Below are 24438 nucleotides of genomic sequence, written 5' to 3'. Positions count from 1 at the left end.
CCTCTGATGGAGAAGGATAAGAGACTTATGGAAACTTCTGATGGGAGAGACTGACAGGGAGAAACTGGGTCTTGTTCTGATGGGTTGGGCCATACTCAGTAAATCTTTAATCCAACTTTCTGTTGATGGGTGGATCTGTGTTCCCTCCCTGTTATTTACCTGTTATTTTCCTTATCTTATCCCAAGTTAAATCAGTGATCTAATTCTAAAAGTATACAGAGATGTCATAATTGTCCTACAACCAATATTACAGTGTAGAAAGAGTGTAAACCATGTAGATTCATATCTACCAAGTCACTTTTGGAAAAGTCTTGCAAATACTGTCTCCCTCATGGTACAAAATGCCTGAGAACTCTGTCTTGCTGAAAATAAGACCACAAATGTGTAATATTTTATGGATATATCATTAATGCAACTCATTATGTTCTTCATTACCTATAGTTTGTTCATAAAAGACCAAAAGCCATTAAGTTGTTGGCACCAAAATAAAATGTGTTAATATTTATTTTAATTATTTTTAAAAGATCTTTGTATATGTTCATTGTTTGCTTCAGTCACATTAATTTATACTTCTGAAATTTTTAAATTATCTAAAAATTGTAACCATACTTTCTTGATTTCTTGGTTTGTAAATACTTCCACAGGATAAATCCTAATGGAATAAAGTAACTTTCTTTCTGCACTCAATCCAAGATATGTTTTTACCAGTCATTAGTCCAACTTTTAATAAACAGTATTTTGGATACTGGGGATTTATAACCTTCCTCCTCTTGGATTGTCCTGTCAAATTATTTTTTGGTGGTTTCAAAAATAATAATAATAATGGATATATTCTTTACATCATGGCATTTGGCCTATTGTCAGATTGGGAAAGTATATAAATATGTGTGTTTATTAATAGGAACATTTATTGAAGACATTTATTAGGGAAAAGATAATAAAATATATGAAAGATTAAGGTGCACTTTAATGGATACATGAACTTTGAAAAGACTGTCCAAATTGAAAATTTGGAAAATTATATTATTTTTTCCATTGAATTCTTGATAGGTATAACATGAAGGAGAAAATGTCATTTTTAGATAATTATATTAACATGTTCACTTAATAATGGACCTCAACTCATTTAAGTTTTGTCTGTCCAATCATTATGTTATTATTTAATCTGATTTTTTAGGTTTATTTTTTAATTGAAGGCTAATGGCCTTACGGAATTTTGTTGTTTTCTGTGAAACATCAACATGAATCAGTCATAGGTGTACATATGTCCCCTCCCTCTTGAACCTCCCTCCCATCTCCCTCCCCATCCCACCCCTCTAGGTTGATACAGACCCTCTGTTTGAGTTCCCTGAGACATACAGCAAATTCCCATTTGATATCTATTTTACATATGGTAATTTAAGTTTCCATGTTTCTCTCTCTATACATCAAAACTAAAGAAAGATCTACATTCGCTCCTTACTTGTTGATTTGGTATATATACAAGAATTTATATGCAGATTATGCCTGTTTATCGGTTGAGTAGAGACAACAATTTTTAATAGCTTTTAATCTTTTTCTAATTTAGGGAATGCTTAAGTGAATACATTTTATGTAGCTCCTTTCTAGACATATTAATGTCTTAAAATATATAAAAGATATTTCTCATCAAGTGCAGAGAAAAATCAAAGATAGTTTTAACATATAATTTAAACTTTCAGTGGTATTTCTGGATTTTCAATTAGCTTAGACTCTGAGGATGAAATGAGGAATTTAAGATGATTATGTTTCACCAATTATCTAAAATAATCTCTTGAGTAAAACAATCTATCCTAGCCTGCAAATATAATTTTTGCTTTATCAACTTTTGTCTGTGTTGGCGTTCATTATCATAATATGCCTTTACCAGTCAATTACATCTTTTTCCAGCTATTTATAAATATCCCACTTGCAGAATGAGCTTTGTTTCCCATCTGTTTAAAACTGCAAACTGTTATCATAGTGTTGATATCCATCTATGCATTTAAAAAACAAATGACCTACGAAATCTACCTGGCTCCACTCACTCAGTTTAGTTTGGGGCAGACATCAGGGATTCATGGGTATGTATGCTTCAAAGGTACATTTTTATGCAGGAAGAGTATGTGACACTTTCTTCAAAACAAATAAAAGTTCAAAGCCGCTCAGGTGCCTGGGAAGTGCCGAGGTAACTCTCCAGTTCCTTTTATTTATTTTTTTTTTCTCCAGTTCCTTTTAAAGTGGCTCCCCTATTGCTGCATGGACTGTGGAGCTTCAAAGGAAAAGGATGTCTGTTATTCCTCCCTTCAGGCTGCTCAGATTCTATCACTTTTTATGTAACTGGCCTGTTTTACAGGACAAACTTGAAAGGAAGTTAGAAGCTGATGAGCTCAGCGTGAGCCACCTGGGCCCCCGAGGAAGTAAAAAATGACACCTCAAGTTGATCTCTTAGAGCTCCTGGCGCCACACGCACCTTGCCATCCTCTCTAAAGATAGCAGTGGAGAAAAATATCTGTCTGAGAAAGAAGGCAGTTCACGATACTGGATGCTTGGGACTAGTGCACTGGGACGACCCAGAGGGAGGGTATGGGGAGGGAGGAGGGAGGAGGGTTCAGGATGGGGAACACATTTATACCTGTGGCGGATTCATTTTGATATTTGGCAGAACTAATACAATTATGTAAAGTTTAAAAATAAAATAAAATTAAAAAAAAAAGAGTAAAAATAAGACTATTAAGTTCTAGAAGACAAGACTATGAAATCAATATTATGGAGGATATTTAACTCATTGATACGTTTAAAATATATTCAGTAAGAAGTCAATGAATTGTCAACCTTTGTTATCAGCGATTATGGTCATCAGCATAATTATTTTTGGCTAAACCTGAGGATAAATTGCTGTTATCACATTTGATCACATAACTGAGTCTTCATGCTTCAAAATACTCTCTGAAGTAATGGAACAAATGTAATCTATAAAAATGATAGCATTGTCCTTCCGTAATAGTATAGAACCAATCCCATTGTCAGTATCAAGCTCAAAATAAGTTATGTAATTTTTAGAATTAAAAAAAATCTATTTTGCTAGCATTTAGTTAGAATTGTATCTAGTTAGTGGCACTTAATATCCATGGTATCCATCTAGTATATATCATTTCTTGTTTTGCATTAAGTAAAAGTAGCTGGATCACTGTGATATATTCAAATACTAGTATAAGAGAAATATCCTTTAAAGTATTTTAAAAGTCAGCCATGGATATATTTTAGAAAAGCTAAAAATTAATATTAAGCCACAGTGCCACTCGATTGGTTCCTTAATAAATGCCTTAATCTGTGATACATATCACCTGTATACATAGAATTAATGATAAATAAGAAACTACTACAATCCTAGATGTGCTTATGCCTTATTGATAAGAAAATACCCATATTGGTTTGAAATCTAACTTTAAAGAATCCTAAAAATTTCATTGTTATTAAAAGTACATGCATTAACACACAAACACGACTTACTTAAATAAGCATTTTGTATATGTTCTAGGAAGTCAACAAAAATAATTGTTATCAAATTTTTGCTGTTTTTTTTTTTAAAAAAACATTCCAAATTTGTATTTGCAGATACAACTGGGAATAATTTGCCAATTTTTAAGAAAGAAATTAAGAGGAATCAACTTAATTTACAGTCTCTTGCAATTTTAACAAAAGCTTTAGCAATTAAAATTTGAATAATGTCCCTTCTTGTAAATACAAATATAAGACAATCCAAATTTTTTTATTAATAGCCCGATGTAATCAAGAGAAAAAAAACAGGTTTTCAATAAATGAACACTTGGCTTTGGATAGACTGTGTAGCACAAATTAAAATAATGTTTAATTGCCTCTTCTCTCTGAGTAGATTAAATGATAGTACGACTTTGCATTTAGTACTTAAATGTAAATAGCTGTTATTTTTAATCACTTTTCCCTTTGTGTATATATTACAACAGTAAAATCATACAGAAGGTAACATGTATTTTAAAAGCAAAGCATTGACAAATGTACCTTTAAAAAATCTATGTATTATAACATAAGACTGTATTATTTTGACTTTCATTCCAGGTGAAATTTACCCCAAGATGTATCACATCTGTTTCTTCCTGGTGACATACATGGCACCACTGTGTCTTATGGTGTTGGCCTATCTACAAATATTTCGTAAACTCTGGTGCAGACAAGTAAGTAATTTCAAATACTTTTCTTGTGTTTTCTTTACAATGTCCTTGAAAACAAAATTTGAGTGAATTGAACCAATATAATGTGTTTAGCAAAGGATTGTGTGATCTTCTAATAACGTTTTCCACTAAACAATGAAGACCTAGTCATGAAAATGGGCTTGCCTTGTGGCTCAGATAGTAAAGCATCTGCCTGCAATGCAGGAGACCCAGGTTCAATCCCGGGTTGAGAAGATTCCTCTGGAGAAGGTGATGACTACCCATTCAATATTCTTGCCTGGTCTAGGCATTTTTAAGAGTGATATTTAGGAAATGTTATTTTATGAACTGCCTTAATGGCTAAATTTTAAACCTCTGTGATTAGCTGACTTGATTTTTGTCTAGGACTAACATTTTACATTTTACTTTTTATGAGAAATAAATAAAAATTCCTTTAAAATTTCCTGAGACTGAAAGCAAATATTTATATAATGCATTTTTATTATGTGGGTAAATCTCCAACTTCACAGATTTTATTTTGTTTAGAAGAACCAGGCAGAATTGAGAACTTTAGAAAATTTTTATAGTGCTGATTTGAGAGTACTGAAATTTGTTATATAATTTTTCTCTGTATTCATTCATTTGGTTATTCATTCATCGAATGGTTTCATTTCTTTCACTTGCATGTCTGATAAAAGTTCAAGTCTGTGGCACTGATGAATTCATAGTCTAGAAGAAGGAAACAGTCAGTTGCAGGATAAAAATCACCTTAATAAGTATAAGCCACAGAAGATCAGAGGAAAGCTTAGTGGAGGTGGATCTAATTCAGACCAGGTAACATTTAAGCTGAATTTTGATGAGTTGAAAGAAATCAAGGAACATGTAGTGTTTCATAAAGGGACAGGCAAAGGATATAACTCAGCTTCTTATACTTGCAAATTGTTTCTTAAAATGCCACATTTCTCAGAAATGTATCTGTCTCCTTTTCTAAATTTTGAGTTTGTGGAAAGCCATGTTCTTAGTCTGTTTGCTCTGACATATTTTATCCAACTGAAAGAATTTACTGGGCCACTTCCCTCATTAAAAGGATTTCATAAAACCTTATTTGGGGGTGAATATGAGTCTTAATTTGGATCTGCTTCATCCTTTATTATTCAAAGCAATTTTCACGATCATCTTTTATCCTTTCATAGGAGCAACAGCTGCATTTTTCAACACTGTATGTCTCCGAATGTTTTCTTCTAATTTTTTAAGTCAATTCTTTTATGATCTTATAAATGCATTCTGTTCCCCAATCTTTGCAATTAAAGTAACAAATGTGTATCACTATAAGCCATGAATGGTGATTTTCCAGATCCTAGAGATCGTTTCCTCAACACTCTCCACCTGGCCATGAAGTCAACTGCAAATATTTTAGTATCTTTTCCTTTTGTACCCCACTTTCTGGTAAGTGTTTTCAAACTGTTCCATTTTTGCTCAGTTACTCTGCTGTGAAAAAGCCCAGGGTATGTGGTTTGCAATAGCTTATCTCCTTCATGTCCTATATCAGTGGTGAGGATGACTGTGACTGTGCTCCCCTGGTCTTCTCGGTTCAGAACTTCATCCAAAGGAACAGCATTCCCCTGGGTGTGCCATTTTGGGATCCAGGGAAAGGGCAAGAGAGCTGGAGGAAACATGCAAATTCTTTGAAAATGTTTGCTTTGAACTGGCATATGCTAAGTCTCACTTTTCATTGGCTCAGACAAGTCACATGGTTAAGCTTGAACAAATGGAGATCTCCTTACAAGCTGTGCAAGTGAATGACCAGAGCTGATATAATACAGAAATTAAAAATTCAGACTGAAGGTCCAGACTGCATCAGTTTAAATCCTAACCCTTCAGTTTAGCACATGCATGAGTTCTGTCAATTACTTAAATTTCTGTGCCAAGCGGGATGCATAGCATCCAGCCCACAGAGTCAATACACTTAGATGGATCAATTCAAGTGCCTCAAGCATGGAAAGTGCTATTAAATAAAATATCTTCATGGTACACGCTGTTATTTGGCCTTTCAACTCACTCTGCTTATATTTCTAAAATAACAAGCATGTTTTGAATTGATGTTTGTGACTGCTTTCTTAGATAGACCTTTCATAGCACTTTTAAGTAACATGATAATGATTTTTTGTCTGTCTGTTCTAATCTACTAAGACAGAGAGTGTACAGACTAGTCTTCATCTAGTAGCCCTACAACCAGAACGTGCTTAGCACATTCCAGTTGCTCAATAAATACAAGAAAAAAGTTAGTGGAAGAATGAGAGAAAGTGCTGGGAGAGTTTTGATAGATGAGCAAAGAAGGGAATCCATTGTTCAGTCACTGAGAACAAAGTTCACAGAACAATTAGAAAACACATTGGTGAGCATGTAGGCATTAAAATATTGTAGATTTAGGCTGACATTTTAACGAGAAATATTCCCAGTGTTAAGTGCATCCCTACTTTCATATTTTTACTCGTTAGCATGCATTAAAAATAATAGATGCTTATATTTGTTTATTTATTTACAGAATGACACAACTTCCAAATTTCTTGTATGTACATGAATCTGTTTTGCTCATCATCTTCCCAACACTTAACATGTTAGCTTACACAAAAATGTATGCAAAAAGTACTTATTAAATAATTATGTAACTGCCAAATCCCAACCAGTTTACATCTTCATTCTAGTTCTCCATTTCTCAAACTCTAAAGTAAGTTCAAAATTATATTGCAGATTTAGAAAAAGTCCATTTTTTTTTTAATGAATTGTCCTGTTTAGTACAAGCCACGTGATCCAGAAGATTTGCAATAAAGTGTTTGGGCTGTGAAACTAAAAACATTTACAAACAGATTGCAGTGGAAAACAACGAGTTCATCTGAGCTCACGTTAGCAATGATGATAAAGTAAATTAACCTCAAGTGGTGATTATGTAGAATTCTTCTTGAGCAACTCTCAAATTTCAACTGTGAGTGTCTATAAACAGAATTCCAAGGCATTATGTGTGCCATAGGCTACATCAAATGAGCCATCAAACAGAGGCCCTGTCCTATTTGCTCAAAATTATAGAGATATATGGAATCTGTTACATTCTTTGAAATTTCTAAATGTTAGTTTATTAGGGAACAAAGTGTTTGTCCTTGTCTGACTTTCTCAAGGATTTTAAACCTCATTAAAAGAACTATCCAATGCTTTGCTCTAAACAAGTTTTAAATATTCTTTTTGACAATGTGACTCAGAGAATTCAGTCAGTTTAGAAATTCTACAGACTCTAGAACTCCTCTTTGTAAGACTCACTAAATCTTTACTCTTGTGCATCTGACAACATTTTTTCAGTTCTAGCTCTTATATAATTCAACACTTCAGTCTTATGTGAACTCATGCCAATTCATCCCACACATATTTACTGACAACCTACCATGTATCTGGGACTGCGTGAGCAACTAGGGATGAACTGTCCTAATACTTGAGTCTGGAACTGAATTTCCATGGGCCTTCCCTCATGGCTGAGTGGGTGAAGAATCTGGGAGACACAGTAGATGTGAGTTTGATCTGTGGATTGGGAAAAAGCCCTGGAAAAGGGAATGGCAATCCACTCCAGTATATTTGCCTGGGAAATCCCATGGAGACAGGAACCTGGCTGGCTCCTCCATGGGTTCAGAAACAGTCAGATATGACTAAGCAGCTAGCTCAAGGATTAAATTTTTGAAAGAATTACTCATTCCAATTCTTATCACATTCTCTTCTGCTACCTTTTATTCTTCAACATTCTTCAAAAAGAACTTAAAATAATTAATATTAGATGCTAATCAGTCAGTCTAGTATGAGGAAATAAACAGCAAATGGTAATTACAGAGGCAGAATCAAATGCCAGTAACTTAAGTTCACATAGAGATAAAAATAATTATGTATGTAAATATAGAAGAGAGTATAAATGTATTTTTGTTTGAAATTATTTTCTTCTCCTATTGGGCTTGAGATAACATTGTAAAGCAATAATTACAAAACTGTGAATCTTTAGCTTATCATGTATGAAGATGTAATTCAAATGAAGGAGGGAATGAAGCTATATTGGAACAAAGTTTTTGTATACTATTGAAATTAACTTGACATTAATCCAAACAGATTGTTTAAGTTGTCAATTGTAGTCCTCAGGGCAACCACTAAAAAATAACTCAAAAAGTATACAGTGCAAGAAGCAACAGAATAAAAATTGTACTAGAAAATATCTGTTTAACAGAAGATCAAGAAGTAATAGAGGAATAGAGGAACAAAATAGACACTAATATATATATATGTATATAATATATATATTTCCATACATGTGTATGGAAAATGGAAACAAAAAGCAAAAGTATAGATTAAATTATACCTTCTCAATAGTTACATTAAATGTAAATGAATGAAGTTGTTTAGAGATTGGCAGAACAGATAAACAAACAAGACGACCCAACTGTATGCTATCTACAAAAGATGCCAATAGATTAAAAGTAAAATAATGAGTAAAGAGGTACTACACAAACAGTATAGTACCAGGTGGTACTAGTGGTAAAAAACCTGCCTGCCAATGCAGGAGACATGAGGGACGTGGGTTAGATCCCTGGATGGGGAAGATTCCCTGGAGGAGGATGTGGCAACCCATCCCAGTATTCTTGCCTGAAGAATCCCAGCCTGGTGGGCTACAGTCCATGGGGTCACAAGAGTCAGACATAACTGGGGCGATTTAGCATGCATGCAAACAGTAACCAAAGGAAAGCTGAAGTAGCTGCACTAATATTAGACAAAAGAAGCTTAATAAAAAGTGTTACTACAAATAAAGAAGGATATTTCATAATGATAAATCACTCAATTAAGAGTGATTTATATGCATTTAACATTTAACATTTAAATTAAATTAAAAAAACATTAAATTAAATTAAAACATTTAAATATAAATAATAATTTATAAATGCATTATATGCATTTATAAACCTATATGCATTTAACAACTGAAGCCCACAGTACATGAAGCAAGAGCTAACAGAATTACGGACATAAATAGACAATTCAATAATAATAAAAGAAAATGTCAACACTCATATTTCAGTCATGGATAGAAAAACTGGGCAGAAAATTAATAATGACATAGAAGACTTGAACAAAACTGTCAGTCAACTAGACCTAATATATCTACAGGATATTCTTCAAAAGTACAGAACACACATTCAAGTGCACACTGAATAGTCTCCAGGCTAGATCATATGATAGGCTATAAAGCAAGCTTCAACATATTTTATGTGATTCAGATAGTAAAAAAGTACATTATCCTATTTCAGTGAGACAAAGAAAGTGGTTATGATCCTGACCATAAGAACTTAGCATGTGCATTTAAATACTAAAAAAGAAGAGCCAAGGTAAAAAATAAATAAATAAATAAGCTGTCATAAGGGAGTCATAAAGTTAAGATTGCTATTATTTTGAATAGATTTATTGCATTAAATTTATAGATCAACTGGGAGAAATTGACATATTAACAATATTAAATCTTCTGATCTGTGAACATGGTACATCTCTTCATTTATTTAGGTCTTTTTTAATAGCTCTTAGAAATTTTCATAATTTTATCTATACATGTTTTGTCCACATTTTGCTAAATGTACTTCTAGAATACATGTTTTGCTATTGAAATTTGTGTTATTTTTCATTTAAACTTCAAATCATTTATCACTAGTATATAGAAATATAGTGAATTTTGTTTACTGATTTAGGGTCCTGCGTATTGCTAAATTTATGATTTTAGTTCTAGTGTCATTCTTATAAATCCTTTAAGACGTTCTTTGTAAGCAATATGTGTTCTCAATAGAATCAATTTATATACCTTTTATCTATCTAGATTGTCTTCTTCTACTGGCTAGGATCTCCAGTACAATGTTGAGTAGATGTGTGAGAGAAACCTTTGCTGGCTTGTTCCCAGTCTTGGAGGAAAATGTTCATCTTTAGCACTGAGTTGGATGATAGCCCAAAAACCTTTCATAGATGCCCTTTGTCAAGTTGAGAAAGATTTTATTACTAGTTTACATTGAAGTTGTTGAATTTTTCAAATGTTTTTCCTTTCTTTAATAAGATGTTCATTGTTTTTTCTACAAATATGATAAATTACATTGATTATTTTTTTCTCATGTTAAACCCATACTGTATTACCAGAATAAATTTGATTGCTTTATTGAGTCAAATCTATTATATTTTTGTATATTGTTGGATTTGGTTTAACAATATATATTTTGGGGAATTTTTCCTCTCTCTTCATGTGAATTATTTGGTCAATGGTTTTCCTTTGTTCTCATAGTATTGATTATCAGAGTAACTAGCATCTTTAAAATTCATTAAAATATTATCTTTTCTTTGAATTTCAGAAAGAGTCTAAATAAGATAGAAATTATTCTTTATGCTTTGATTGAATATTACATCAGTGAGGCTATCTGAGCCTGGAGTTTTTGTTTGTTGGTTTGCTTTGTTGTAACAGGGTTTGTAAAAACAAACAGGTGTCAGTTTAATTACCTTTTCTTTCATTGTATTTATTCATTTCATATAAATTCAGTGTTTGTTCACAATATTCTTTTATGCCCGTTTTCATGTTTGCAGCGTGTTTGCTTCTCCTGGCCACAAACACTTCCTTAGGGCAGGCTTCAAGGGCCATCATGTACATGATACTTTCATTTCCTAACTGTGTTAATACCTGTTCCGGGATGTATTTTCACATCAAGGGTGATTATAAAGTTTAACTGTAATAGTAGAATAAAAGCAGTGTGCGTGTGGGTTTGGGTGTGTGTGCTCTGTGTGTACTGCGTGTGCATGTGTGTATAACGTTATGCATTGTGTTTGTATAGTATGTGTGTGTGCTTCCCACAGTCAGCAATTGTTTAGCCCTTGCTGAAATGGCAAGGAAAAGACCGTCCCCTGCGGACAAATGGCCTGAGTCTCTCAAAAGCCCTTTTGTATGACTATTATTGCTTTTATGTAACTAAAAATTAAAGTGTGTGTTCAGTCATGTCTGACTCTGCAGCCCCATGGACTGTGGTGCACCAGGCTCCTCTGTCCATGGGTTGGGTTGCCATTTCCTTTTCTAGGGGATCTTCCTGACCCAGGGATCAAATCTCCATCAACTGCATCGGAGGCATATTCTTATACTACTGAGCCACCTGGAAAGCCCCTTTATATAACTAAGCATGTACTTTAAAAATTGTTAACTTTCATATCAGATTGTGTTGAAGTTTGTAGACGGAAATAGTACATCACAATGGGAAAAGATGAACTTTCCAATAAGACACTTCTGTGTGCATATTCTCGCTTGTCACTTATTAAAGATATAGACTGGATATTTTATTTAATCTTTCTCAAAACTGCTTGATAATCTGTAAAATGGGTTTACAATAGCTATTTTTTTTAAAGAAAGCATTAGTAATAACTCAAGATTTTGCATCATTCCTGGTGCTCAGCTAACATCAACAATTTCTATTGATACTGTACTGACTTTCTCTTGACATAGATGAATTATCAGTGGGCACTACTGTATGTCTTCTCACAATGTATGCAGGATTGGCATCTTCTATCTGTATTTAGATTATCATCTAAGAGAGGACATAGTTACCACATTTTATGATTGCAGGAACCATAGTCATGCTCACTGTACCAGTTTCTCTTTATGGCAACTTTTTCTGATGTTTGCAGAAGTCATCAGATGTAAGATATTGATTCTTTTTCCCTCAGGGGAGCACTGAATAATAGATTGCTTCAGTTTAAATGCTCTTATAGATTGTTTAGGAAAGAGTTCAAGACAATTTAGCAGACATTAATAGGGTTACTCATGCTAGAGGTCTTCTGGGAATTTCCAACATCCATTGCAATTTCTCAATTATTTTTTAAAATGACTGCTTAAAAAAGACTCATGGAAGAGGAAGAATGCTCAGCCAATAGATAAGAAGATTGAGTGGGGCCACCTTGATGTGATAGGTCAGCCTACATGGCAGAACATAGAGAATCCAAAGATAAATCATTTGTCAAATGTTTTTCAATTTAAAGGCAGGTTTTCCTTATTTTCATTTGCTCCTTTTTGAGAGGGAATAGTTATGTTCAAAAGAAACATCATATCAATTCATCTCTATGGAAATCAAAGTAAAATTCTGTTCTCAAATTAAAGATTATCTAACAGACCTGGATCTTGTGAGGGATAAAGCAACAGAATCCATCCAACATGCATTGTGAGAGACCATAGGGACACGCCGGTCTGTTCTGGCTTTAGGTGCAGAGAGAAAAGCAGCAGCTGAATAATCTTAATAGAACTAGGATGTTCTTATGGTGTGCTTGTTGGCACATTTTCCCCTTAAAAAATTACACATACTGAATTTTATTGTTTTGCTCACTAAACCCTATCAATCTTAATGAGCTTATAATTAAGACAATATTATACTTGGAGGGACTCCCTGCTATTATCAAATAACTTTGAAAAGAAATGGAAAAGTACATGTTGCGTAACTGATGTTACAAATTCCAGCTATTGGAAATGATCATGGAAGGGATTTTCAAGGTTTTATGTGAATTTTAAAGTTGACTTCGAGAAATTTTATAAGAACAAATAATAAGCAACAGAGACTGTTTTGTTTTGTTTTTATTCCTTTTATTTAAAGGTTTACCTTAAACCGGAGAAGCAGAAACCCTAACAAAAGTCCCAACTCTCCATCTGCCAGCAGGTGGCAGTGCTGATGCATGGAAAGCCATGCAGGTTACTTTGAAATCACCTTGCTTAGTTAGGGGTTCAGTCTGTTTCAACACCAGGTATCTGAGCTGAATCAGAATTCCTAATAGGTGCTCTGCTTCCCCAGTTTTCATTTCTCTCTCTTAAATCAAGAATTTTTTTCTCAAAGAGTAGTTATAAAGTCACAGAAAAATTGAGTGGAAGTTACAGAGTTTTCCTATCTCTGCCCTCCCTCCATCCTCCAGCAGCGTGATACATTTGTTAAAACTGATGCACCTGCATCTATCCATCATGGTCACAGTTTACCTTACGATTCACTTTTGAGGTACATTCTATGTGTTTAGATGGTATATTCAGACACAATGTATAATGTGTGAGGAAATGTATCCATCATGCAGAGTATATCCCCTGCCCTGAAATCCTCTGTGCTATGCTAATTCATTCATCTCCCCTTACCCCCGGCAACCACTAATCATTCTACTCTCCGTATGTTCACCTTTTTCAGGATATCATATATTTGGAACCCTACAACAGGTAACCTTCTTAGTGTGATTCCTTTCACTTAGTAGTATGCATCTAAGGTCCCTCTCTATTTTTTTCATGGCTTGATAACTCATTTCTTTTTAGTACTGAAAAATATTCCTTTGTGGGGACAACTTCTCTTTTTATAAAGAGATATGTTTTCCATTTGCAGCTCTCTTTAGCCCTTGACAAAATTATGATGTTGCAACTGTTTTGTTTCCACCCAGACTCCTACTTGGCGCTTGACGGTTTTACTCCAGAACACACTCCACTCAGCAAACCTCCCAGGCCACAGGTGTCTGGGATACTCTCCTTACTATGTCTTCCAATTACTTCTCCGAAGTGGAACTTTCCTAAATCAGATAGCAATAAAGGATCTGCACTCCTTTCAGATTCCTGGAACATCTTCGGTCGTCCAGAGAAAATGGAAGGCCCTGCAGCCTCTTTCGCAGCCTCGGGGGCCCGGACAGCAGACCAAATCCAGGATTAGCGCCGTGGCCGCTGAAATAAAGCAGATCCGAGCCAGACGGAAAACAGCCCGGATGTTGATGGTGGTGCTCTTGGTGTTTGCAATTTGCTATCTCCCAATTAGTATCCTCAATGTGCTAAAGAGGTAAAGCTACTTATTATTTGAAGATGAAGAGATCTGCCATTTCTCTTGGTTCTTAATTAAGGACTTTTTTTTTTTTTTAAGCCAGAGAAAAATTCTAAGCTGTCTGCCGAGATAGCTTGTCAGGCCAGATAACTCAAATGTGTTGTTGTTACCAGCAGGTAAGAACACACAGCTTTTTAGAGTGCTGGGACTTTAAATGCTCTTATCCATGCTAATTCTCTATTGAATGACAGACAGAAAACAGATGTTCCCCCTGACCTCTTCAAGTTAATTGCTGAATCTCAGATGCAGAAAAAATTCTGATGCAAAAAACTCATTTACAGCTTGGAGCTTTTTTTTGATCACAACAAATGGGTTTTCCAACTTTGTTCTCAAAGACATAGGGAATGGTGACAGAATTTTATCTAAAGGACAAAAAGAGATAAGAATTGTGTTAGTGTTCTAATTATACTTAAAAGTGCATTTATGAGCACACACACATATACAAATGGAATCACAGCATGTACTGTGTTTTGAATGCTTAAACAGAAAGAAAGAAAATCCATTTTTCTGAAGTCAGCAAATCAAGTTTAGGGTGAGTAGGTGAATAGTGTTAATAACCAAAATCAACACAAAGCTTTTCAGTGAGAAAAGTTATGTTCCTGTAACCCTGCAGATATGCGTTTAAGTTAAAACAATTGGCCAACGTGATCAGCTGATACGGGGCAGTGGTACCCAGATACCTTCAACCATCTTTATTGGAAATTATCTTAATAGTTGCACAGAGGCTGGTCCCAAACAGACAAATGTATTCTAGTCTGATGCAAAATGATGTTTTTTGTTCCTAAGAACCTATAAACATACTGGATAGATTTTCTCTCTCTCTTTTTTTTTGGTACTTTTATTTTAGTCTGTCTAAACTCAGTGAAAATTGGATGTACTGCTCTCTCAAAGACACACTTGGATTTCCTGCATCTCAGCCCTAGTTGAGGGCTGGTTCCAAATACCTACTTGTCCATAATATGTCTATTCTTCTGACTTACAGACCTTCCTTTCCGAGGAAAATAAATGGCTTTCTAAAGAGAAAACCCACGTTAAATTTAAAATAGTTTCCGTTTTTTGAGTCTTCTGGTCTCTGTCACAAAATGAAAACTTGAAAATAACCTCTAAAGTTGTTTTTCTCTTTACCACACACATTTTCTTCCAATACTTGTCTCTGTTTGCCCTTTCATTTTATACTTTTGTTTTCTTTCTCTTACAAATAAAATCCTTAATTCTTTTCCTTAGCAGTCAGTTTATCTGGCTAGTCAAAACCAACATCTTTAAAGCAAGTCTGGTTTGTATATTATTTCAAAGATATATTGTGATAGAGGGTCATAACATTAATTCAATTTACCCACATTGTCTCACTATATATTATATTTTTGTAAGACTAGAGTACTCCATAGAACATCACGTTATTCCGACAATGCATTTCTATCATCTGCGCAAAATCCACATTCAATGACGAAACCTCTGTCAAGAAATGCATTATAATCTTCAGCCTACAAATTTATCAAGTAGTTACAAGTTGCCTGCTCTTGTCTAGTGAATAGAATTTGATTGCTGAGATATTTCAAAGTATAGAACAAATATTATTTTGTCAAATGATTAAATTCATTATGTTCTATTATCAGAAAGATTAAGTAAATTTTGAGCTTCTACGGACAGATGTCAAGTCATAAAGCGTAAGCGAGGCTAGACATGAAAGAGATGTGTAAATATGCATTTGTCACCATGTAGGAAGGTTGTATATGTGTGTGAGTATATATAAATAATTAAAATTTCTATTATTTAAAAAAAAAGAACACATCTTAAAAATGACCATTAAGGATATAGTAATAAAATATTTGTCAGAGTTTAAAATAATGAATAAAAACATTAAAACTTAAAAATTTTAAGAAATTATCAGAATTTTGCCAACTGAAAACTAGTTCTCCTCTGCATATTAAAAAAAAAAAAAAAAAAAAAATCCCAGAAGCCCAATTTCAGCAAAGCGTTAAGACTGAAGTTGAAGAAATGTAATACTCTGATCAATGCACAAATGAAAGTAGGAAGTAGTGCATACAGACAGCAATTTAGGAGTGCTGTATACACACATTGCTCTATTGAAAATAGATAACCAACAAGGACGCACTGTATAGTACAGGGAACTCTGCTCAATGTTCTGTAATAACCTAGATGGGAAAGGAACTTCACAAAGAAGAAATGCATGTATATGTACAAGTGAAGCACTTTCTAGTACTCCTGAAATGAGCACATTGTTAATCTTATACTCTCAATTTAACATAAGGATAAAATGAAATGGAATATTAACAAACACTACTCCACTGTGAACAGAAACAACATGAAAGATGGGAGAGCGATACATAGTCCACCTCCGTATTCTTACTGCACTCATCCTTTATAAGGGAGAAAGCCCCTTCTTCTCTGACCCGAGCTGGCTCTTGATTTATGACAGTACTAACTGTGCCCTGAGGTGCCCTTCAGGGGCTGAAGTTCTTCTGGCCTTGTGGTACCTAAGCCTGTAAGTGGTCCGTCCTGCAGGGCAGCACTGGAGCCAGGTGGTTGCGACCTAGGCCTTGGGTGACCCTTGACTTTGCTTATGTAAAGGAACTTTCCAGAACCTCACTGACTTCCTGTTACTGTGTCTTTTCCTGCAGAGTGTTTGGGATGTTTACCCACACGGAAGACAGAGAGACTGTATATGCCTGGTTTACATTTGCACACTGGCTTGTATATGCTAACAGTGCTGCGAACCCAATTATTTATAATTTTCTCAGTGGTGAGTTTTCACCTGTTTCTTCTCTACAAACTACAGCCCAGGGCAAGGGATGGATGACCAGAAGTGTGAACACTCTTGAACTGCAGGAAGGGCTTAGTTGCAATGTAATGAGGATTTTTTTTTTTTTTTGGCTGATCTAACTGGTCTTTAGTTTTCCTTCCCTTATGAGAAGGAATACTTGTCACCTAACAGAGAAAATTATCTAAGTAACTTTTTTCCATTAAGTTTAGAAGAAAAGTTGAAATAGGAAAGTGAAATTGTGAGAACTGGATAAGAATCTTGCTTGTCATATAGTAAACTTATGATTTACCAAGATGTAAAATCATTTTATCTGAAAATAAAACAGCCTTGCTTATATCATTTCCTTTGCCAATATTTATAGCCTAATTGAGATGGAGTTGGAACCTTTGTATTTTCAGGTATTTCTCTGTATTTACATTTCTCTTGTGGGTAATTAATATCTCTTGGGCTTATCTCAAGATTTCTCACTGACCCCAAAAATTATATTCCTCCTAAACAACACTGAATTAAACAGACCACACGCACATAGATTCCACCCATCTCTGTTTATGGAATAAATATAATTATGAAAATCATTTAACTAAATACTTTTTAATGGTATGCTGCTGCTACTGCTAAGTCGCTTCAGTCGTGTCCGACTCTGTGTGACCCCATAGACGGCAGCCCACCAGGCTCCCCCGGCCCTGGGATTCTCCAGGCAAGAACACTGGAGTGGGTTGCCATTTCCTTCTCCAATGCGTGAAAGTGAAAAGTGAAAGTGAAGTCGCTCAGTCGTGTCTGACTCTTAGCGACCCCATGGACTGCAGCCCACCAGGCTCCTCCATCCATGGGATTTTCCAGGCAAGAGTACTGGAGTGGGGTGCCATTGCCTTCTCCGTTTTAATGGTATAGCCACTTTTAAAAGTTGTATTTGTTTATTTATTTGGCCTCACCATGTGACATATGGGATCTTAGGGGCCTGACCAGGGACTGGACCCATGCTCCCTGCATTGAGAGCCACCAGCAAAGTCCTCCTCAAAAGAAAAATGAACAATCAATTAGGCTTTTTTAAATAACTTTTTTTTTTTCAGTCATGGCATGTACCCTCTATATGCCTGTCCAGATGGCACAGTGGTAAAAGATCTGCCTGCCGATGCAGGAGATGTGGGTTTGATCCTTGGGCCGGGGGATCCCCGGGAGAAGGAAACGGCAACCCCACTCCACTATTCTTGTCTGGGAAATTCCATGGACAGAGGGTCCATTGGGTCACAAAGAGTCAGACACCACAGAGCAGCTGAGCACACGTGCACCTTCTGTATCTCTGCTTTATTTCATCTTTCAGCAAATCAGATGGTGTATATGTGAAGGGTGTTTTGCATTCATTTCACCCTTTTCAAGCCTTCCTCTGCTCACTCACCTCCAGTCTCCAAAATAAAGACTACATTCAGACTGGGATACCCAGAGCCCACTGCTCACGTGCTGTTTGAAAGGAGGAGGGGCGTGCAGAGCCAGGACTTAAAAAGAATCCCTGGGCTTAGGAGTGCCTAAAGCCCTGAGCTTGCGCTAAGGAGGGGAAATCTATTAGAGCATAAGAGAGAGAAGTGTCTGAAGTAGGAGCCAGTGAACCAGTCAAAGTACTGTGATGGGGTTAAGAGTGATGCAAGAAGGTCACTGGGCCCTGATTGTAATCACTCAATAACCCAGGTAAGTAATCGAAGTTCAGAGACAAGAAATGGTGATTTCCAGTGCTGTCATTTATACTTAGAGACTTGAAAGGTCGCTGTTTCATGGTTATCCTTCTTCAGTGTGACATCAATAATTTAAAGATAAGGAAAAGCTTCTAGGGTTTTTTATTTTTCATTCAGTTTTTTTGTTCTGCCTTTTGCAGATTATAGGACTTCGCTGGTGGCTCAGACGGTAAAGCGTCTGCCTACAAAGTAGGAGACTTGGGTTCAATCCCTGGGTCGGGAAGATCTCCTGGAGAAGGAAATGGCAACCCACTCCAGTGTTCTTGCCTGGGAAATCTCCTGGACAGAGGAGCCTGGCAGGCTACAGTCCATGGGGTCTCAAAGAGTAGGACACTACTGAGCCACTTCACTTTCACTTTCTTTCACGCAGATTACAAAAAGAAACTTTCTAGTTAGTTTAAGGTACTTTTTTAGATATTTTGCTGAACTGATTGTGTCAGTAGAACAATTTCTTCACAATACAATGCAGGGGTGATTTCTGCAAACCTTTGGCCACGTACAGCATAGGTTTCATCAGTTTTGAAATTATTAAGTATCTCTGGGTACCCTTCTGCTGGTGCTCAAGTGTACTACAGTAATCTAGTGAAAAATAACCCACATTCACAAATATATGTAGTTTGCCTGTAAAAACATTAAACAAACTTCAAACATTGAGCATGTAAAACAGTCTCACTATTTTATGGAAATGTTTCATCATTTCAACAATGTACTAAGCATTATTTAATTATTATGACTAATATTCCATTAAATATATGTATATTTGCAGCAACATGAATGGACCTAGAAATTATCATACTAAGATGGAGAAAGACAAATATCATAATGTCAATTACATGTGGAATCTTAAAACATATATACAAATGAATATATTTACATAACAGTGATAGACCCACAGACATAGAAAACAAAGTTATGGTTATCAAAGGGAAAAGTGAGGGGAAATGGGAGGGATAAATTAGGAGTTTGGGATTAAAATATACACACTACTATTTATAAATATATATATATATATATATGTATGTGTGTGTGTATATATATATATAAATACAAGGTCTTCCCTGTGGCTCAGACAGTAAAGAATCTGCCTACATTGCAGGAGATCCAGTCTCAATCCCTGGATTTGGAAGATCCCCTGAAGAAGGGCAAGGTTACCCACTCCAGTATTCTTGCCTGGAGAATTACATGGACAGAGGAGCCTGGTGGGCTATAGTCCATGGGATCGCAAAGAGTCAGACATGACTGGGCAACTAACACTTTTACTTTCAAATAGAAAAATAGATGAACAACAAGGACCTACTGTATAGCACAGGGAACTATACTCAATTATTTTCTAACAACATAAAAGGGAATCTGAAAAATTATAACTGAATGACTGTGCTGTACACCTAAGACTAACATGATATTGTAAATCAAAGATACTTCAATTTAAAAATAAATGATTTTTTAACAAAGATTGCACAAAGCTTCCGAGAAAGAAATATCCTTTTTCTATCTTTTTATCAAATGTTGCACCCGCATGTAGATTTCCCTCCAGGAAGTCACTCATTTGTACCCTACTGGAGATTGGTTAAAAGATACTGACTGCAAAATTCTTTTCTCCTTTCATTCTCCCTGGTCATCCAGGAAAGTTTCGAGAGGAATTTAAAGCCGCATTTTCTTGCTGTTGCCTTGGGGTTCATCACCGCCAGGAGGACCGGCTGGCCAGGGGACGGACGAGCACGGAGAGCCGCAAGTCCCTGACCACGCAGATCAGCAACTTTGATAACGTGTCGAAACTGTCTGAGCAGGTGGTTCTCACGAGTATCAGCACCCTCCCAGCGGCCAACGGCGCCGGGCCCCTCCAGAACTGGTAGGAGGCTGACGCCTAGGAGAAGGATGTCTGAGGACCACTCTTCTTTTTTTAAACCTCTGTACACAGAAACTTTGTTATGCTGCTGATCTGAAGCGAGAACTACTGTGTGGACCGCTCCCCCCTTTTCTTTTTTTAAGGGAAAATGATCTCTTGCTCTTTGGAAATAAAGTCAGTTTAAAATCATTTCTCAACTTTTGATTGAAATATGTTAGAAGTCGAAGCTTTCACTGGATTTATTTTCAGGCTGTTTCACTTTTAACTTCACGTACCAGGATTAGTGTCAATTAAAATGTGAAAATTTCCAGTGCTAATTGTTATTTGAATCTACCTTCAAATTGGTGGGTAAAACTTTCCCAAACTTATCTTTTGATTTTCTTTTGGTTGCTAAAAGAAGTAGCAGTTACTAGCTCTGGATTAACAAGAGATATGTTAGTTGACTTTATAGCTTTAAAAAATTACTAAAGAGAAGTGTCATTATGATGTGATATCTGAGAGTATATTTATATACAAAATAGCATATTATATTAGATAACTCAAAATATATATTTCAACACTAAATATATAGGCTATTCAACTTTATCTTCCATTAACTATGTAACTCAGTTACACAGTTTTCTTGGGTTTATATCTTACATGACTAGTATTTCTCATTTTAATGAATAGCCAGGAAGGCTCTGTATACATACATAAACTTTGGAGTACTATAAATTTGCAATTTCCATCCCTAAGGAAAGATTTTAACATTGAAGAATAAGATACAACATAATCACATTCTTCTAACCAGTAAAAATGAGATAATTGGTCTTACTAGGAGAAATTAAGAATGCAATTTACAAAGAAAAGTAGTAGTATAATACCAAATCACTCTGGGTCCCATATTGGACAGGTTAATGTCATGGAGAGTTGGTGGTAATTATTTGTATTTATTTACATTTTATAAACATTTATCAGGTCTTCTCCAGTGGCTCAGCAGTAAAAAAAAAAAAAAAAAAAAATCCACCTGAAATGAAGGAGCTGCAGGAGATGTGGGTTTGATCTCTGGTTTGGGCAGATCCCCTAGAGAAGGATTTGGCAACCCACTCCAGTATTCTTGCTGGAGAATTACATGGACAGAGGAGCCTGGTGGGCTACAGTCCATAGCGTCGCAGAGTTGGACACGACTGAAGCAACTTAGCATGCATGCATACATACAAACATTTACCAAACACCTCCCAGAAGGTACCCACTGTGTTAGGATGGATGTGAACATGCCTTTGAGAGAGCTCCAGGCCACTGAGGGGAACTTGTTGGTAGAGGATGCAGGGAGATGATTCAGACTCAGAGTAGGAAGTAACCAGTGATGGCAGTCCTTACCCTGACATGGGCAAGAAGGTTGCAATTTTTTATTTCTGTTTACTTAGAGTGACTCTTGATGTCAGTGAATTCTATCCATACCTGCAGCTGAGAGCCAGGTAGCTAGGAGAATGCAGGGTTTTGCTCTTAATTCACACACAAAGGAACGGGAGTGTAGTATATTTTGTGCAAGTGGAAGATCTGGGGTTCAAAGCACTGAATATTTTCAATTTGCTTCTCTGCAAAATTATTCTGATTCAAATAGTCACTTTAAAATTAAATCAAAAGTAAAAGAGATGTTCGTGGACAGTTGCTCTTCTTATAGTATAGTAGCAGGCATTCTTATTTTATTAAAACAAAAATTAAGGAGAATATTTAATGAAGATTTTCACAGAATATAAAAATTATGTTTTTTTGTTGTTGTTGTTACTTTTTTTCAACTCATCACTTTCAGAGAGAATATAATCAAAGGTTTTCATGTCTTAGAATTGGGATTACTGTGTGCTTTTAACTCTTCAAAGCAAAAACTACCCTTGAACAAAGTTTATTGAAATTATATTGCTAGTTGTCAGGATGATATCAATGAAAGCAAATTTTGTAATTCTCCTTTCTCCTCTTTGTATATCTGAGAACTTTTTTTTTTTTCTTATTTATGCTGTGTGAAAAGAGAATTGTGATTTTTACATTGTGATGGGAACTAGTACTTCAGTTTGCGGATAATGCCAAATAATATTGATAATATGCCTTAATAGCTAAGTAGTATCACAGAGTAAGAGCTAAATGTTTCAGATCCTAACATATCTAGTTAACCGTCATTTAAGAAGAGAGAGGGCAAGAAAGCAAGAGCTAGAGCTGAGGAGACAGACAGGCTCAGAGAGGTGCGTTGTGTGACGGTATGTGGACTCAAAAGTCAGAATTCCTTTGCTCTAAATCAGTGGTTCTGAAAATGTGGTTCCTGAACCATCATTGTCAGCACCACCTGGGAACTCATCAGCTGCGCAAATTTTCACCCTGTCCCAGATCAGAAACTCTGAGGGCGGTACTCAGGAATCTGTGTGCTCACAATCCCCACAGGTGGTTCCGAAGGGTCTTCACATTTGGACCTCTGCTCCAGACACTAGCATCTAGCATCTGTACACTAACCCATGTGAAATAAAGTATTTTACTCCCCAGGTATCTACAACAGGGATCATTATCATCACTACTGTCAACCTGATTGGAGGTCAGAAAGAAGAGGCGAGTATCAATGTTGAGAACCACTCAGCATCATCTCAGTCAAAGAGATAATGGGTCATGAAATACTTGCCCCTGTGTTACCAGTGCAGTGTGGGGAGACAGGTTCTAAGGCCCTGTGTGCTTTATGGCTGGCTGGATGATCTGAGTTTCTAACTAAAACTTTCAAATCTCCAGTTTTACTTACCCTTACAAAAGTCTAAATTTTCCAAGAAGGAAAGAACAAATAAACACACACCAGTCCTTATAAGAAACTGTGGGAATGGGCTATCGGCCCATGCATTCTTCTGCCAACTAGTTGATGCAGGAATCCTCCTAAGAGGTGTGGATTCAGTCCTGACCTTAATAGGACAAAGGGGAAAGAAACAGGTGTTCCCCAAACCTGCCAATCTTATGGAAAAAGGGTCAACTAATTACCCCATTATGTACTGTTAGTAACACAAATGAGATTTCCTAAAGGAGTATGTTGGAACTAGTTGATGCTAACATAGAATATGTATCTCTCTTGCTTTGCTATATTTCAAAGATTGAATTTAAAATGTCATTAGTGTCACTGAAATTTTGTTATCAGTAAGAATAATAATAGTTTTACCTCATATAGGATCCATTTCAACTTTATTATTTCTGAATTTCTACAAATTTATGACAATATTGATATTTGAATTCATTTGTTCTTGGCAAAAAGATGACTCTCAGTTTCTGAAGATGGCTTCTAAATTCTCCAAGGCTGGGAACGTTTCTTGGGTATTAAATAGCTGTTATAAATCATGGATAAATTAATTACAAACGTGTTAGGCACAATAATATTGAACTTCACTCCCAGTGCACATTGTTTTCATGAAGATAAAGGAAAATATACTTATAAGATGTAATCTGAATGTATATAAACTTGAATGACAACATCAGAATGACAAACTTCAGAGATAACTTTGGACACAAATTGTGAGGACAGCTATTACTATTTTAATACTAGCGCAATAATAGATGTTTTTGCACTTGATATAAATAATAATAATCAATTGTATTTCAAAAAATCTGGGCAGCCATTAACATTTAGAAAGCTTTGCAATTCCAGTTAATTTTACAACAGAAGACTTTTCTACTTCCTACAAGTTACAAGTCAAAAAAGAAAAAAAAAATTCTGCTAGGTTATGTACATTAGCTTTCAAATGGCATGGAGCAAAATTATAGATCTCTTTTCAGAAACAATATATGTAAACACAGAAAATACTGTCAATTTAAGTCTACTCTGTTACATTATGTACATAGTAAATGAAGTGCAAAGGCATGAAAAATACTTACCTCCCCAAATTCAAGGGGGTCTCTTTTCTAGAGAACTATTGCGATTAAAGAGGGAGTGAATTACTCTGTCCACTTTGCCACATATTTCTATAATCTCAAA

General features: G+C 35.6%; 1 protein-coding gene across 1 annotated transcript in view; it reads left to right on the top strand.

The window, feature by feature from the left end:
• Positions 1-20472, top strand: part of HCRTR2 (hypocretin receptor 2) — a 131689-nt gene extending 111217 nt beyond the window's left edge. Inside the window, exons 4-7 of the mRNA NM_001192677.1 lie at positions 4096-4211; positions 13848-14068; positions 16750-16871; positions 20243-20472. Of these exons, the coding sequence (NP_001179606.1) occupies positions 4096-4211; positions 13848-14068; positions 16750-16871; positions 20243-20472 (689 nt within the window). The remainder of the gene's footprint in view (positions 1-4095; positions 4212-13847; positions 14069-16749; positions 16872-20242) is intronic.
• Positions 20473-24438: the final 3966 nt, after the last annotated feature.

Source organism: Bos taurus, chromosome 23 (genome assembly GCF_002263795.3).
Source record: "Bos taurus isolate L1 Dominette 01449 registration number 42190680 breed Hereford chromosome 23, ARS-UCD2.0, whole genome shotgun sequence".
Classification (NCBI taxonomy): Eukaryota; Metazoa; Chordata; class Mammalia; order Artiodactyla; family Bovidae; genus Bos; species Bos taurus.
The sequence above is the reverse complement of the archived record's forward strand: the minus strand, read 5'-3'. Positions and strand labels throughout refer to the sequence as shown.